At 58.7% G+C, this 16,207-nt stretch overlaps 1 protein-coding gene across 1 annotated transcript in view; it reads left to right on the top strand.

Annotated features, from left to right (window-relative positions):
• NCAN (neurocan) overlaps positions 1–15,504 on the top strand; it is a 77,011-nt gene extending 61,507 nt beyond the window's left edge. The window contains exons 10-15 of the mRNA XM_054013879.1: positions 2,532–2,645; positions 4,203–4,361; positions 7,678–7,760; positions 9,167–9,311; positions 11,765–11,947; positions 12,749–15,504. Coding sequence (XP_053869854.1) covers positions 2,532–2,645; positions 4,203–4,361; positions 7,678–7,760; positions 9,167–9,311; positions 11,765–11,947; positions 12,749–12,957 — 893 coding nt within the window. The 3' untranslated portion in view covers positions 12,958–15,504. The remainder of the gene's footprint in view (positions 1–2,531; positions 2,646–4,202; positions 4,362–7,677; positions 7,761–9,166; positions 9,312–11,764; positions 11,948–12,748) is intronic.
• Positions 15,505–16,207: the final 703 nt, after the last annotated feature.

Genomic DNA, 16,207 nt, shown 5'->3' with positions numbered 1-16,207 from the left:
CTGGACTGAGGGCCATCAGCAGCGAGCCGTGCACTGTTTGCTGCTTGTCTTTCACTTCCATCCGCACTGAACCCCTCGCCCAGAACCGCCAGTCGCTCAGGAGATGGTGGCCTGTGTGTCCCGTCCCGGTGGCCTTTGGTCTCGCTGATAGGGGACTGCAGAGCGCTGTGGGGGTGCTGGGGTCACCCAGGGATTCTGCTTCTTCCTGGGCTGCTGCCCTTTGCCATCTCTGGCGCCCACTCCTATCCCAAACCCTCTCCCACCCCCCCTTGCCCACGTGACCAGACTGGGGAGGGCCAGGACCAGCAGTAATAACAGCCCGGGGCCTGCCCCCGAAGTCCCTCTCTTGTGTCTGTGACTTGGCCATGGTCGGGATGAGGCCGCTGAGCTAGCCCCTGTCGATGTTAACGCGGGGTAGCAGGGGGGGCGCATGTCCCAGCTGCTGAGCTGCTCCACGGAGACCATCAGCCCGGCTGATATCCTCTGGGTTTAATCTCTTACTTAGGATGCAACCAGCTGTGCCCTTTCCCTGCCTGAAAGAGCCAGCGTCAGCTCAATCCTCTCCCATCAGTCATTTCGCTAGCCCCGCTCCTGGCTCCTAGTTGTCTGTTTATCTCCATCCCTAGATCATAGTGGGTTTATCCATCCGTCCATCCATCTCCAGCCCTAGATCCTGGTCTGTCGCTCTCTCTCTCTCCGTGGTTTCTCTAAGGTGCCTGTCACCGTGGCGTCCAACCACCACTGGCAGCCCCAGCTCCTCAGCGCCGTCGGGAGATGGCTGCCCTCGTTTGTTGTGACGCCCGAAATCGCTAAACTGAGGCCCTGGCGTATCCCATCTGTGGGCAGCTGAAGGCTGCGACGGGCTGAGAACTGAGCTCCCCACCCCCACGCCTCATAGCCTGGCGGCACGTACGACCCGTGAGCTGCCTCGGCTGGCATCCGACTGGGCACCTTCGGGTTCCTTGCCCAGCTGCAGAGGAGGGATCTGCTGGTCCCTGGCTCAGAGTGATTCCCTCGCCCAGGCGCGTGGCTGGCTGGGTCTTGCCCACATGCTCAAGGTCTATCCGGTCGCCAGGAGTGGAGTCAGGCAGGACTTTCCCCCGGGTCAGACGGGCAGGGAGCTGGGCGGGAGGTTCCGCCTTCCTCTGCAGCGTGGGGTGCAGGTCATCTGGGTGGGTCTCACATAACCATTTCCCTGCCATTGCGGGGAACGTGGGTGCTGGTTCACCTGGGTCCCTCCTGTTCTCTGCCTGTGGCACATCAGAGCCTCGTCTCCTATGGGCTATGACACTTTGGTCTCTTGTCGGTTGTGGGGTTAGTGTGGGGGGAGGCAGACTGGGGGAGGCGGCCTATGACGTACAGCAGGTCCCTTTAAATTCTGTGTCTGCCTATGACTACAGACCCCCCAGATCCTTGTTTAAAGGGGCGCATTCTCCATAAAGCAAACCCAACAGGGAGCCTCCCCCAGCATAACCCCCTACGGCGAGCTAGGAACAGATCTGCAGCTGACCAGGCCGTGCTTTCTCTGGGGTGGCCAGGGCGCTGGAGGGCTGGGAGTAGGAGTCAGTGGGGGTTGATTGGTTGGTTTGTTCCTAAAGCCCCTGATACCGATGTATCAGGAAGCGTCTCTAGCCAGAGCCACATCCTCCCCAGTCCTGCTGCAGGTGACATCCGGCATCCCAGGTTCCGGGGCGCCGTGGCCCTGCCTTCCATCCATCCATCCCCCAGTCCCTGGGTCCCGGAGCAGGATGGGCTATCGCAGGGCTGGCTCAGGCCAGTGGGAGAAGGGAATTCCTGCTCCCCAGCTGGCACTTGTTCAGGGAGAGCCATGTCCAAGTGCCAGGGCACGGGGACAGACTCCGGGGCATGGGCACCATCTGCAGGCATCCGCCTGGGCTGCGGGCAGGGGGAGAATTGACGGTGGCCCAGGAGTGTGTGTGTCACAGGGGTGGAATGGGCTGGAGAGCAGGAGGTCTCTGAGGCGGAGGGGAGGCCATTGCTGGGGGGCCCCACAGGAAGCTTGTACCCCAGCGACCCCACCTGATGGGGCCCGACAGGTCTTTCCCAGCTCCGGTTTCCACGATGGGGGAGGGAGCTGCGGGAACCCCCCCTCCCCCAGAAATAAAGGAGGGCTGGGGCCAAGCCCCAGGGGCACAGGGCCCGATCCTGGGGGCCACAGCACCAGGGGCTGTCAGCAGGACAAGCTGGCAGAGGCTGTGCTCCATAGCACACCCTGCCTCATTAGAGCTCGTTAAAGCCCTTTTACCTCCCCAGAGAAGCCGTGTCAAGCTGCATCCCAGCTGCCGGCACATACCCGCCGTGGGGCAGCCCCGGGCGCCCCCAGAACCAGTTCATCCCCCAGCCAGAGCCATGGCTTTAACGCCCACGCCGTCAGCCTCGGTGTGTGAGGCAGAGCAGGCATGTGTGTGTGCATACGTGTGTGTGTGCGTGTGTGTGTGTGTGTGTGTGTGTGCATCCCCAACGCACAGACACTGCCTGTGGGCCCTGAGCTGCTGTGTCTCTCGTGGCAGATATTGACGACTGCCTGTCCAGCCCGTGTCAGAACGGAGGCACCTGCATCGACGAGATAAACTCCTTCGTCTGCCTCTGCCTGCCCAGCTATGGGGACAGCCTGTGCGAGAAAGGTAAGAGCCGAGGCATCCCGTGGCCCGGCCTGCAGTGTGACCCTGGGAACCGCGGCCCCTTTAACCACACTCGAGTGGAAGGAGTTACGTCAGAGCCAGCCCCGGGGAGGGCAGTTCCACATCCGGTCTGGATCCGGGATCAGGATCTGGGGGGTTGCTTTGGGGCCAGCCCAAGCGGGGCTCTCTGGGGGCTGGGAACCTGGGACCTGTTTGTAGATTGGCCTCACAACTGCGAAGTTTGGAGATGGGAGGAGGGGACCCAGACTCTTGCTGTTAGGTTCCATAGTGATGCGTGCAGGATAGAAAGACAGACGGACAGCCTGATAGAGAGGGAGAGCGAGCCAGAGAGTGATCAGGATTTGGGGAATTGGATGGTGGCGTTGGGATAGATGGACAGACCAGGAGCTAGGAGGTGGATAGATAAGAATCTAGGGATGGACACAGTCAGACGGAAACGCCTGACCGAGCAGCCATGTGAAACTCACTTTCAAGCGGAGCCTTGCAGCCCGACCCAAACTCAACAGGACGCAGGTACGAGGGTCTGAGACCAGCCAGACCCCTGGAGCCAGCCCGTCTCTGATAACTCTTCCTGGCGAGGGGCCACGCGGCTCCTCCCAGGCGCTTCCCCTTGGCTGAGTGCTGGGCGGGTTGCAGCACCCCTCGCTCCGCAGCATTCACAGCACAGCACAAGCGGGTTGGGTCTCAGCCCTGCCGTTCCACGGGCAGGAGGCAGCCAGGGACAGGTCGCTGATGGGGAGCCGGGAGTCCCCACCAGGCCGAGGCGTCGGTGCTGACACGGGCTCAGGAGAGCTGTTGGGTCGGTTCTGAAAATGTCTCCATGCCCTTGGGTCACGTTCAGCTCGGCTGCGCTCGGCTCGGGGCCAGGCTGGACGGAGCAGACCTCTAGTTTCAAGTGAATTTCCGGGTGATTTGGGGTTGGTCCATGTGCGATTCAGAGCTTGTGCTTCCCCGGCATCAGCCCTGCCAGCCCCAGACCAGAACTGAGGAAAGAAACCTCCCTGCAGCAACATCCCACCTGGCACCACCCACACGGCCCCTGCCTCGTCTCAGGTGCTGTCATCCTGGCTGCCAGAGACAAGGACGCTTGTAATAAGATCCTGTGAGCAGACCCCCAGCTCTGAGGCCAGGGAATTAGCCGCCTGCTCCCCTCTGGGAGTGGGACTGTGTCCGCGGCACGCTGCAGCCCATTGCACAGCAATGGGAAACGGGGCTCTGGCTGCCTTCCCAGCTCACTCGCTCTGCGGAAAATCCACCCGCCTCTGCCGAGCGTTCATCAGACCTGGGCTCTGCCGGCAACTTCCACGCAGCAAGCGCCGGTGCTGTGCCGACGTTGGGGCTTCAGGTCACGGCTCATTTCCCCCGAGTTAGAGAGGGGGAAATCGAGTCACGGGGTGGGCCAGGGACTGGCCCAGCGCCACCCAGCCAGTCAGAGCTGGGCATAGAACCCAGGACTCCTGCCCCCAATGCTCTGACCGCTGATGCTGGGGTGCTGATGGCATTTGCTAACCTGTTCCATTTCTCCCCACTTGGCGGCAGACACGGAGGGATGCGATCACGGCTGGCACAAGTTCCAGGGCCACTGCTACCGCTACTTTGCGCATCGGCGCTCCTGGGAGGACGCAGAGCGGGACTGTCGCCGGCGCGCTGGCCACCTGGCCAGCATCCACTCGCCAGAGGAGCACGGCTTCATTAACAGTAGGGCGGGTGCTTCCCTTCTCCTGTAGCTTGACGTGGGCCGGGAGGGTGGCGGGGCAGAGCCCGGGTTCAGTGCTAGCAGGGCTCTGGGGTGGTGTCCTAGTGTGGATGTGGTTACACTGGTATAAACCCCGTCCCCCCCGGATAGCTGTGTTCACACTAAGGAGGGTTGCGCTGCTTTCATCAGATCGTTGTAGGGAAATATACAGGATCCTCTCCCAGGCGATTTAGAGCAGCACAACTCTGTAGTGGGGCCATGTGCTGAGGGATGCAGGGCTAAGCATTGCAGAAAGCCTCCAAGGCGGGCACCCAGCCCTCTAATCCCAGTGCTGCCGGGAGCACAAGCCTCGTGAGTAGGATTCAGAGGGCGCCGGTTCGCAGGGAATCAGAAACCGCGCCCGGTGCAATGTGGCCATTGGAATTTTGAGGAAATGGTTCTAGTCGTGCGTGGAAACCTCAGACTGATTCCCAAGGCCAGAAGGGACCAGTCTGACCAGTCTAATCTAGACGGGGACTTAGGAGACCTAGAGTCACCTCCTGGCTCTGCCACTGCCCTGCTGGGTGACCTTGGGCAAATCACCTGGCTGCTCCGTGCCTCGGTTTCCCCATCTGTCAAATGGGGATAAGAATCCTGACCTCTTTGTAAAGCGCACTGGGATCTGCTGCTGAAAGCGCTGCAGACGAGCGGGGTTTTGTGATGATCTAGCTCGGCCTCCTGCAAAGTACAGACCAGAGAATCTCACTCTTCCATGAGCTGAAGAACATGTGGCTGAGACGCCCACTCTTGATGTAAAGCCTCCAAATGATGGAGAATTTACCACCTCCCCTGCGGAGCTGTTCCCATGGTTAATTACCCTTGCTGGTAAAATGCGCCTCTGATCTCCAGTCTGACTTCAGCTCCCAGCCCTTGCATCATGTCCTGCTTTTGTCTGTGAAATGAAAGCACTCCCTTCTCTCGAGAGCTTCTCCCTTTTGAATGGGGAATACTCCGAAATGCACATTTTCCCGCCCACCAAGGGTGGGTTACACAGCCAGATGCGGGAGGGGGCACTGGAATTAGGGGTGTTGGGGGCACGGCAGCACCCCCGGCTTGAAGTGGTTTCCATCATATACAGGGTTTACAGTTTGGTTCAGTGACTCTCCCCCCCCACACACATTGTTCCAGTGCCACTGGTTATATGATGTCACAATATGGCATCGCACAACGTGCCTTATGAGCTACCGTCCCTGCTGCCATGGCGTGAAATAATGGACAGAACAAGGCAGGTGATATAAAAATGGGGAGAAAAAAAAGAAATTCTGAAGCAAAACGTTTGTTTTGAAACAAAATTTGGGAATTTTTCCGACGCAAAACCTGGCCAGCGGGACGCCTCGGGGGAGATTTCCGACCCACTCGGGTTTGCTCTGATTCTCCAAGTGCTGACATGTCCGTGTTCGGACCCGCTCTGGCTGGGAGAGGCCTTCCTCTGCCGGGCGTTCATTGGGCCAAGAGCCAAAGCGCTGCGGTGGGGGCCTGGCCGGCTCGGGGGCTCGTCATGGAAACGGAGCATCCCGCCTGTTGCTGGGGGGCCGGGGGGAAGTGGCATGGGGCAGCACGGCCCGGATTTGTTGCTCTCTGATGGGTGGCTCAGGGCTCTGTGTGGAGTGAGTTTGCTGGGCCTCAGGGTACACACACCATAAAGCCTTCGTCCCCATTGGCACCAATTGTGCCACCTCAGTGCCCTGCTCCCCCCTAGAGGGGGTCCCGCTGGGTCCGGCACATGGGCACGGGGCTGCCCCATTGCCTGCGCCTGCAGCTAACCAGAAGACTTCGTTCTCCAATGGCTTCAATCCAGCCTCATGCACAAACCATTTTGGCTTGGCCAAGCTCCTGTTGCCTCTTCCTCCGCTCAGCCCCTCCCCTGCACACGCGCCTGCCGCAGGTCTCAGCAGGCCCCAGCTCTCTTCCAGCCCTGAGCTGAGCTGGCGTCCATCCAACCTCTTCCCCACGCCCAGTGCACCTGCCAGCCGAGAGCCCAGGTTCAAATAACCATCCGCAGAGCCGTCCCTGCCCCGCTTCGCAGGCAGGGGCATCTGTAAAAGCTTCTTATGGAGCGGGTGCTGCAGAGGGGACCTGGCCATGCTGGGAAATGAAGGTTGGATTCTCTTTTTTCTTCTTTGCTCAGTCTCCGCTCTGCCTTTTCCATTCACCGCTGTGCAATCGGGAAAGGCCTGCGCGGGGCATGGGCTGCCCGGTGCCCTTCCTGCTGCTAGGAATTGGCTGGTCTCACGTCCTGCTAGGTGCTGAGCTGGGCACCGGCGCCAGTGGGAAATCAGGGCACTCAGCCCCTCTTACGAGGCGCTCGGTTTCTTGCAGGATTGACCCCACTATGAACAGATGACCCTGAACAACAAAACCAGTTCCAAGTCTCTCTCTCGGGTCTTGTACAGCCCCATTGCCGGGGGAGGTGAAGGGCTCCGTAGTATCTGAGCACCGACCGTGCAGGCCAGGTCTCTGGCCGCTGATTCTTCCTCAGCCCAACAAAACCTGCATGAGGGACCCCCTGCCCATGGGCAGCGCCCCGTCTCCAACAGCCACTGCAAAGGAGCCAGTGGGAGGATGGGAGTTGTTGTGGGGAGGGATGACAAAGAGGGAGCCAGGACCCCGGGGCTCAATTCCCAGCCCTGCCACTGACATCTCAATTAGTGCCAGCAGCGCTGGTGTTTTCTGGGGCGTGGGACCTGGGCAGAGCCCCACCAAAACTCAGTCCACATCAGACCATCAGGACTCCTGGGTTTTATCCCAAGCTCTGGTTTTAGACCTGAGAGCTGGAGGTCAGGACTCCTGGGTTCTATTCCCAGCTCTATCACTGGACTCAGTGTGTGACATTGGGCCAGTCACAGCCCTGCTCTGTGCCTCAGTTTCCCCATTTGTAAAATGACACTTACACAATTTTTGAAAGTGCATTGAGGTCTATGGATGAAAAGCCACAGGCCCATCCAGCAGAAGTGCCCCAGGTAGACTCTGGGTGCAGTTGGTAAATCAATAGGTAAATATCACCCATCACGGAAATGCAGCCATCACTGGGGTGGAGCATGACACACTAGCTGTCTAGTATTACACAGCTTAGCACAGGAAGAGAAGCAGAGCTCGGTGCCAGGTTCTAGTGCCCTGGAATGTACCATCCAGTAGCATTTAATGTGATCCCTGCCAAGAACAGTGATCAGCTCTAGCAAGTGCTTTCCTGGTTGTGTTGCACAGCTGCTCCCTACGCAATGACTTGGGCTCCAGTCCCTCTGAGACAGTCACGTGTGTCTCTTGTGTGACTCTTCCCAGGCTTTGGGCACGAGAACACCTGGATCGGGCTCAATGACCGGATTGTGGAGCAGGATTTCCAGTGGACGGATAACACAGGCCTGGTGAGTTTGAAGCACCTCTGGCAGGGAGCACCTTGGCTCAGGGACCCTTCGCTGCCCCAGACCCCAGCATGGCATTGTCCTGTTCGATCCGGTCCTGGCCCAAGGGATCGGGGTTATAAAATGCCCGTTGGCCACTTGGGCCCTGCTTGGGAATGTGCACATAGACTCATAGACTTTAAGGTCAGAAGGGACCATTATGATCATCTAGTCTGACCTCCTGCACAACGCAGGCCACAGAATCTCACCCACCCACTCCTGTAACAAACCCCTAACCCATGTCTGAGTTATTGAAGTCCTCAAATCGTGGTTTAAAGACCTCAAGGTGCAGAGAATCCTCCAGCCAGTGACCCCTGCCCCACGCTGCAGAGGAAGGTGAAAAACCTCCAGGGCCTCTGCCAATCTGCCCTGGAGGAAAATTCCTTCCCGACCCCAAATATGGCGATCAGTTAAACCCTGAGCATGTGGGCAAGACTCACCAGCCAGCACCCAGGAAAGAATCCTCTGTAGTAACTCAGATCCCACCCCATCTAACATCCCATCACAGACCATTGGGCATATTTACTGTAAAGGGGACTGGTGAGGTAGGGGGGAGAGCGTGCAAGGCAGTGCATGCCTGGAATCACGGGGGAGTGAGTGTGAATGTGTGTGCATCTGAGGAATATGGAAGAGAAAGAGGGAGGGGACTGGGAGGTCTCAGAGTGCGTGGCAGGGTTCAGTGTGCATGAGTGTGCACACGTGTGCCAATGTGTGCAAGCGTGAGTGTGCACACGAATGTGTGTGTGTGTGTGTGTGTGCAGGGATGCGTGTGTGTGCCACTGTGTAAGCATGGGTGTGCACACAGGTGTGGGAGTGCATGAGTGTGTGCTAACCTGTGATTGTGTGTGGGTGTGTGTGCAAGACAGCACGTGTGAGCGTGTGACCGCGGGCCTGGCCTCTCCTCTCCATGCAGTCACAGAGCAGCGTCCCACCCCCAGAGACCCCGCTCTGGCCCAGCCAGGCGAGCCGCTGCCTCTGGCTCACAGGGGCATCACCTTGAGTTTGGGCAGGGGGGATACAACCCAGCCGAACCACGGGGGGAGGGGCAGGGCGGGGCGAACAGCCCCGAGCAGCAGGATGCCTAAGACAGCTCTCGGTGCAGGACACCACATGGTGAGTCTGGCCAGCAGCTGGCTCAGTCCCCCCCTGATTTCTGGGAGACCCCCTGGAATAAACAGGGGTACCATCACTAGTGTAAATGGAGGGGGGGCCCGGCCAGGGCCTGGGGCAGCCTCTGTCCTGCTCCAAGGGACTCCCACCCTGGCTGCTGCCCCCGCTTTGCCCTGCGGAGGGCGGTGCGGAGGGTCCCTGCAGGGCGGAGGGGCAGGGACGCAGGCAGGGGGTATGATTGCCACTGTCTTTCCCACCAGCAATACGAGAACTGGCGGGAGAACCAGCCCGACAACTTCTTCGCGGGCGGCGAGGACTGCGTGGTGCTGGTGTCCCACGAGATCGGCAAGTGGAACGACGTCCCCTGCAACTACAACCTGCCGTACATCTGCAAGAAAGGCACCGGTAACCCCGCCACAGCCCCCTCGCCCACGGGGCCCCCCCGAGCCCCCTCCTGCCTTCCCACCCCCAGACTCCCCCAGCTGCTGCTGGCTGGGAGCAGGAGGGGGTAGCTCCTCCTAGCAAGTGACCAGGGTCAGCCTCTGATTGGCTGAATGGGAAAGAGGGGTGGGGCTAATGGAACTATAAATTGGCTTGGTTTGTAACTGGTGAGCCAGTGGGAGTGAGTGGGCGGGCTGGCTGGCGGGCGGGCGGGCTGGCGGGCTGGCTGGCTGGCTTGCTTCAAAAGTCAGCAGCTCCCGTTGAGAACAATGAGAAGTCCCTTCTCCCCTCCCCCACTGAGAACAATGCAGAATTAAATTAACCCCGTCCTAGCGCGCTCCAGCAGTAGCCCTTGGCTGTGGCTTCCTTCAGGGCACAGTCTGACTCCGGGCTGAGATGGGCCCTGTTGAAACAGAGGGGTGACTTCCAGGCACCCTGACCCCACAGCAGGGGGGTGCAGGCAGGGAGCCAAAGAGGTCAGTGCTGCAGGGTGGGGCAGCCCAGGGACTCTAGCTGATGAGGTCGGCTTAGAAGTGCGGTGCTTTTCCAACTCTCACTGTTCACTGAGAAACTTGCGATACTTAGTGGTTTTCTTCAAGCCCCAGCTCCTGGAGTCATGTGAGAATGTCGGCTTTCTTTTTTTTTCTAAAGTGGCATGTTAGCCCTCTCAGCTGCAGAGAAGAACAGGAAAATAGGGCTCCAAAAGTCTCAGATCTCTGGAGGCAAATGAAAAAGAACCTGATTTTTAAGCCAACCTCCTGATTTGGGGGACTGGTCATGAATTTTGAGGGCCTGTCAGTGCCAGTCCTGCTGCATTCAATCTAATCCCCCTCAGAGGAGAGTTTTGCTGTTTGCCAGCCAGACCCATTTTATGGCTGTAAATCCAGCGCTCCCCCTCCCCGGATAGAGATTTCTGCATGGATTCGTGCTGCCTCTCAGTGGAAGGAGGCAAATCAGATGTGGGCTAGACCGTAAAGAAAGCGCCCAAGTCACAGGCAACTTTCCCCTCCTCGTTCTCTTTTACTGCCCATTTCGCCCCCCGACAAAGAAAATCCAAAGAACTTCGCTTAATCTCGGTTTTTCTACTGCTTAATTCTTCCCCTTCTGCTTTAATTTGCTTAATAGGCCACCATTAAAACTATTAAGTTCTCATTCCTTATCTTGAAAGTTATATTAACCTCCAGCTGTTCCCGCCGAGCCAGAGAAAGACGCTCCAAAATCCCAGCCACCGTATGTAATGATCTATCTGTCCCGATAAGGCCATTAATTAAATATGTAAATCCTCCGCAACACCTTGGCGCAAATCTGTCAAAGGAGCCCTCTCCATAGATTGGATTTATACAGCAGCCGCCGGCAGCTTCCTGAACCGTTCTGTATTATATAAGCAGTGCGGTGGAACTGCCGGGCAGAGCGGGAGACAACGGCCGTATTTCACAGGGAGCCTGATAGAATGGAGGAAGCAGGGAGGCTCTGAACAGGCGTTTAAGGACAGGACAGGGTGACTGGGCAGATGCTGGGTAGATGCGCCCAGGTTCTGCTCCATCTTCCTCCTTGGGCTCTGCCACAGTTGCACCTTCCTCTGAAGGCATCTGGGCTCGTGCACTGCGGGAGGCACGCTACTGGACCACGTGGGCCCCTTGGCTGCTGTAGGGGGGCAGGGCCTGGGTTATTCTGCCAGCTGTTCAGGGACCAGTGCTCAAGGCCTGTGCTGGGTTCTAGTCCCTGCCCCGCCATGGGCTCCGTGGGTGAGTCACTTAGCGTTGAAACCAATGGGAGTTAGGCACCTAGTGGGGTTTTCAGAAGAATCTATCTGCATCTTTAGGCACTTAAATACATTGAATGGTCCGGCTCTAGGCCTGTCTGGGCCTCAGTTCCCCATCTGTACAATGGGAATAATAGCCCAGCCCTGCCCTGGGAGGTGCTGTGAGCATTGCATTGTGAGGGGCTCAGATACTGCACAGAAAATAGGGTTTATCCCACCAGCACCATTGGGGCCCACTGACTGGCAGTCTCAGTGAAACCCCTGCACTCCTAGCCCTGGGCTCCCCACGTGCAGCTCTGCTAATGCCCCGCGGTCCCAAACCCAGCCCCACCGCTTGCTAAGGCCAGCCTCCATCCATAGCCCGGGGCAGTGGAGCTGAGAAACCTGCGAAGTGCAGTGAAGTGGGTCTGGCTGACCCTCCCCAAACTCCATGAACTCGGATGGCGGGGGGGGAAGGCAGCTCTCCAGCTGAGTCCAAAAGCTGGTTGTTTGCAGACCGGTGTAGGGCCCCTGGTGCCTGCGCTTTGCCCAATGTTCTGGTATCCTGCCAGCAGCCCACAGGCCATGACCCGTTTGCATCCAACGGAGAGCACCGTCCGCAGCCCCTATGCCCCGGCTCTCTTGTAACCACGCCTGCGGCTTGCCCCCTGTGCAGTGCTGTGCGGGCCGCCCCCGGCCGTGGAGAACGCCTTCCCCGTCGGCAAGCAGAAGGAGAAGTACAGTATCCACTCGACTGTCCGGTACCAGTGCGAGGATGGCTTCACCCAGAGGCACGTCCCCACCATCAAGTGCCACAGCAACGGGAAGTGGGACAGACCAAAAATCCTCTGCACAAAACGTTAGTGCCGGCTCCCCATCCCTTCCCATGGGGGCTGGGGGAGGGGGCACTTCTCTATAGACAAACCCACCGTTACTCTGGGCGCTGGAGGTAGCCGTGCTGGGGGTTCCCGAGCACAGGGCTGATCCCTCTGGCTCAGTGCCGAGCCAGCACCCCATCACACGTGAAACACCAAGCCCCATCCCTGGAGGGAGGAGGCATTTAGCCCCAATGTCCTGGCTAGATCCCAGGGGCGTCTCTCCATGTCTACCCTGCCCTGCGCTCTCAAATGGAGAATGCTGAGCAGCTGCTGCGTTCCACCCCAGAAGTGGCTGCACCGGAGGTAGCCCTCAGGCCTTGCCTTCACTGTCGATTCGGGCGCGTCCCTCCACTCAAATGAGCGTGACCGCACTGCGCACCAGCGCTGGAGCTGCGCAAAGGGGTTGGGCTAGCAGCTGCTGGGCTGCATCCGCGCACACACGCCTGGGTCAGCTCACTCCAGTTTAAAGCGCCACTTAGCCTGGACTAAAGCTGTGTGCGTGTGTGGCCGGGAGTTGGGGTGGGGCCACACTGGAGCTCTACCTCCAGCTAATACTGCAGTGAAGACGAGCCTTCGTCTGCTGGCCCGTCCCAAAGTTGCCATCTGTCGCAGTGCAGCGCCCCTCAGCCCCACCCCGCAGCACCTCCATGGGAGGGGTGGGGGTTTCCCCAGCCCTGGTCTAGGATTCGTCTCCTATCCTCGACCCTGGGGGTGTGGGGCGTTTGTGGCTTAGCCCTGCGGTAACGTGCCTCCTCCTTCTCCTCCTTGCCTCCGTTAGCCAGAAGGTCCCACAGAACCCGGCGCCACCACCGCCGCCACCACAACCACCCGCGCCACCACCACAACTCCCGCAAGGAGCGGAGAAAACACAGGAAGCAGCTCCAGTTGGACTGGATGGAGGAAGGCAACTACTTCTAGAGGTTGGAGACGAGCAAGCACAAGTCCCCTCCCCTCCTCCCCGCCCCGGGATGAGCCGGGCACGTGTGTGTGATGGGAAAGGGCAACTTTTACTGACCCTCCCAACCCCCCTTTTCTAAACCCCTTTGCTTTCATTCCTTAGGACGCCCCCATCGCCCATGTGCCTGGGGGGGTGCGTGTGTGTGCGTTTGTGTCCCTCTGTGCGTACACACGGCCTTGACCCTGCTGGTGCTCAGTCCGTCCAGGAGCCGCTCGGCACCACGCAGGGTCCAGTCGCTGGGCTCCACCCATCCGGGCTCCCTCTGAGCGCAGAGGCCAGGCCAGGCTCTCAGGACGGGTCCAGACTGTCCTAGCATGGCCGTGCAGGGCCTGATCCTCAGCTAGTGTCAACTTCAGTGGCTTTACACCGATTCACCCCGGTGGGGGGACGAGGGGCTCTGGCCCGGTTTGGTACGTCTACACGGCAAAACAAGCCCGCGGCAGCGAGTCTCAGAGCCCAGCCTCTGAGACTTACTGCTGGGGGAGTGTTGTGGGAACGGAGACGTACCCGCTGACTCCAGTGGAGCCGGGCGGATTCACTCCAGCTGGGATCTGGCCCGTGTTCCCAGGGAGGCAGGACAGACAGTTCCCCTCCCCATCTCTGGCTCCTTTGCTTGGGCTCCTCTTCTGGGCAAGACCCCAGTGTGACTCCTCATCCCCAATCCCACTGGCCTTCTGCAAGGGAGACTCCAGTTTTTTAATAAACAACTCCCCCTTCCTTTCCCCCCCGCCTCCCAAGTAGCAGGTCCCTATAGTCCCCTCCCTACCAGGCCCCCTCTTCCGCTCCTCCCCCAGTGGCATCTATGTTCCGTTCTCTTCCTTTCGGATCCAGTGGTTTCCTGACTGGCTAGAAGTGCAGAAGCTCAGAGCAGGACGCACGCTCACACTCACAGCACTGAAGGTTTCTCAGTATTCGAAAACGACCGTCCTTACTCAAACCAAGGGCAGTTCCCGTAGGAGCCCAATGGCTGACGATGCTTTTCCAGCTTCGGTCTCCCCGACAGACCGGGAGAGCAAAGCAATCCCAGCCACCGACAGGTTACAACGCAGTGATCAACTCGGAATCCTTTCCCTTCCAGCTGCCTTCGTTTTCTTTGCTATCTTCCTTTCCCCAGGGCAAGAGGCAATGGGTAGAAAACGCACCGTAGGAAAGACAAGGGGGAGCAGGCGGCCCTTGAGATCCAGTATTGCTCTGGTGTTGGGGCGCTTCTCAATAGAAAACAAACGGAAACCGTCCAGGGCGGGGTCTGTTCTCGCCTTTCCGTCCCTTCCCCATTGGGTCTGACAGCGTAGGCAGCAGGCGGCCCAGTTACACTTTCTTTCTGTGCTGACGGTTCTTCCTGGCTCCAGCCCCCGCCCCAGGACAGACGTACCAAGGGTCCAGGGCCTGCTTTTCGTTTCCTTTGCCATTTTAAAGCACTGATCTTACAAACATGTGACCTGAGCAGTCCCCTCGGGCCAGCCCCTCAGCAGAGGTAAATCAGCACTGGTGGAGCGACACCAGTTTATACCAGCTGCAGATCTGGTCCGTTGACTCCAGTGGAGCTGGGCTGATTTACCCCATCTGGGGCTCTGGCCCCATTGACTTCAGCGGGGCTGCTTGTGTGAGTAAAGTTACCCCAGTGCATAAGGGCTCGATTCTGCCACCATCACTGGAGCTGCCTGGCCGATTTCAAGGGGACTCCTCGAGCAATAGGGAACTTGCCCAAGGGATGAAATTGAGCTGTGGACAGAGGTCGGCACAAGGACTGTGCACCGATCCAAACTGAGAGTCTCCTGTTTTGGATGGCAGCACCTGGAGCCCCCAACTGAGATTGGGGCCCCTTGTGCCGGGCACTGCACAGCAGAGCTGGCCCAGCTCCACACAGCTCACGGCCTGACTAGACAAAGGGCAGAAGGCGAAGCAGAGGCCCCGAGGGGGGAAGTGACTCCCCGCAAGGCAGAGGCAGGACTGGAACCCGCCCTCCCCAGTCCTGTCCACTAGACCCCGCTGCCTCTGCCTTACATCCAAACGAGCTGGACTGATTTACCCCAAGGGAGGGGGGGTCTGTGCCGGAGCTGGAGGTGTTATTTCCAGCTGGCCTGGCTGCACCCAATCACGCCAGTGCACTAGGAATGGAAGTGTAGCCCTGCGAGTGTTATCTAGCACCTCAGATGGGCTCACCCTCGGGCCAGCTGGGCCATCCCACTGCTAGCGCTGCCACGGCTCATTGCAAATGACACCTTCAGCTCCAGAGCAGTCGTAGCCTTGCACGGCCCATAAGCCTCGTGCCAGGCGTTTCGCACGGGGAGGGGGCTGAATTTCCCCCAAGGTTGACAGAATCGGTCCCAATGCCTTTGCAGGATCGAGGCCCTCCCGGTTTGTTTTGGGGTTGGGTTTTTCTTTCCGTTTGTCGTCATTTATTCGGGTTGATTTGGTGTGTGCGTGTGTGCGCGTGACAACGCAGCCAGCCGCTTTCCAGTCTCTGCTGTTTGCGATGTGACCGCAGTGTCCTGTGTCCCCAGCCTCCCGTGGCTTCCATGACACTCTGCGTTTCTGTATTGCTGGACATTTTAATAAATTTTTTTAACAGTTAATAAGCCCCTGCAATCCGCTTTGCCTTTTATTATGATTGTTATTATTTTTTTGCCTTCCATTTCCTTTCCCAGATGCAGTGGCACAGCTGAGACGCCTGGCTCCTGCGCTCGGCTAATGTAATGCTGTGGGGGCATCTTTCGGCAGCTAATTCCAAACGTCGCTGCTGCTGGATTGCTACCGCACATAATTATATTCTGGCATTCTTTTCCTGTCTTCCTATTTCCATTTAAATGAGCCTTAAAAAAATTGGATTTTTTTTTTTTTTTTTTTTTTTGGCTGTTCCAGCCTAAAACTCCAAAGATTTGAAATGTCTCAAGGGGCTGGAGAGAGGGCAAGATCTAGGCATGACATATTTCAGGCTAGAATTGACACCTGCAGCCGCCTTTCTTTGATGCAAGGGAAAGGTCCCACTAGCTACAAGTGCCTTGCCTGGGAGAGAAGCCACCCCACACCCCCAGGCAGATACAGCCATGGGCTGCCCCCCACCCCAAGCCTCAGTGCAGGGGGCGTGTCTGGAGGCGGGACGGGGCATGCTAGGCTAGGCTCTGTGGAGCAGCTAACAGCCTGCCCTACATGAGAGCAGACCCTGGCCTCTGACAGCCCAGAAATGAGAGGGGGCCAGGGTGGCTCAAAGCCTCCTTCTGCACCTAGGCTGCGCCTTCTGTGCGCTGCCTCCAGGGGGCGCAGCACAGACCCTCTCCCCACA

The sequence above is a fragment of the Malaclemys terrapin genome, chromosome 24, assembly GCF_027887155.1.
Source record: "Malaclemys terrapin pileata isolate rMalTer1 chromosome 24, rMalTer1.hap1, whole genome shotgun sequence".
Taxonomy (NCBI): Eukaryota; Metazoa; Chordata; order Testudines; family Emydidae; genus Malaclemys; species Malaclemys terrapin.
Note: the sequence above shows the minus strand (reverse complement) of the source record. Positions and strands in the feature narration are given on the sequence as shown.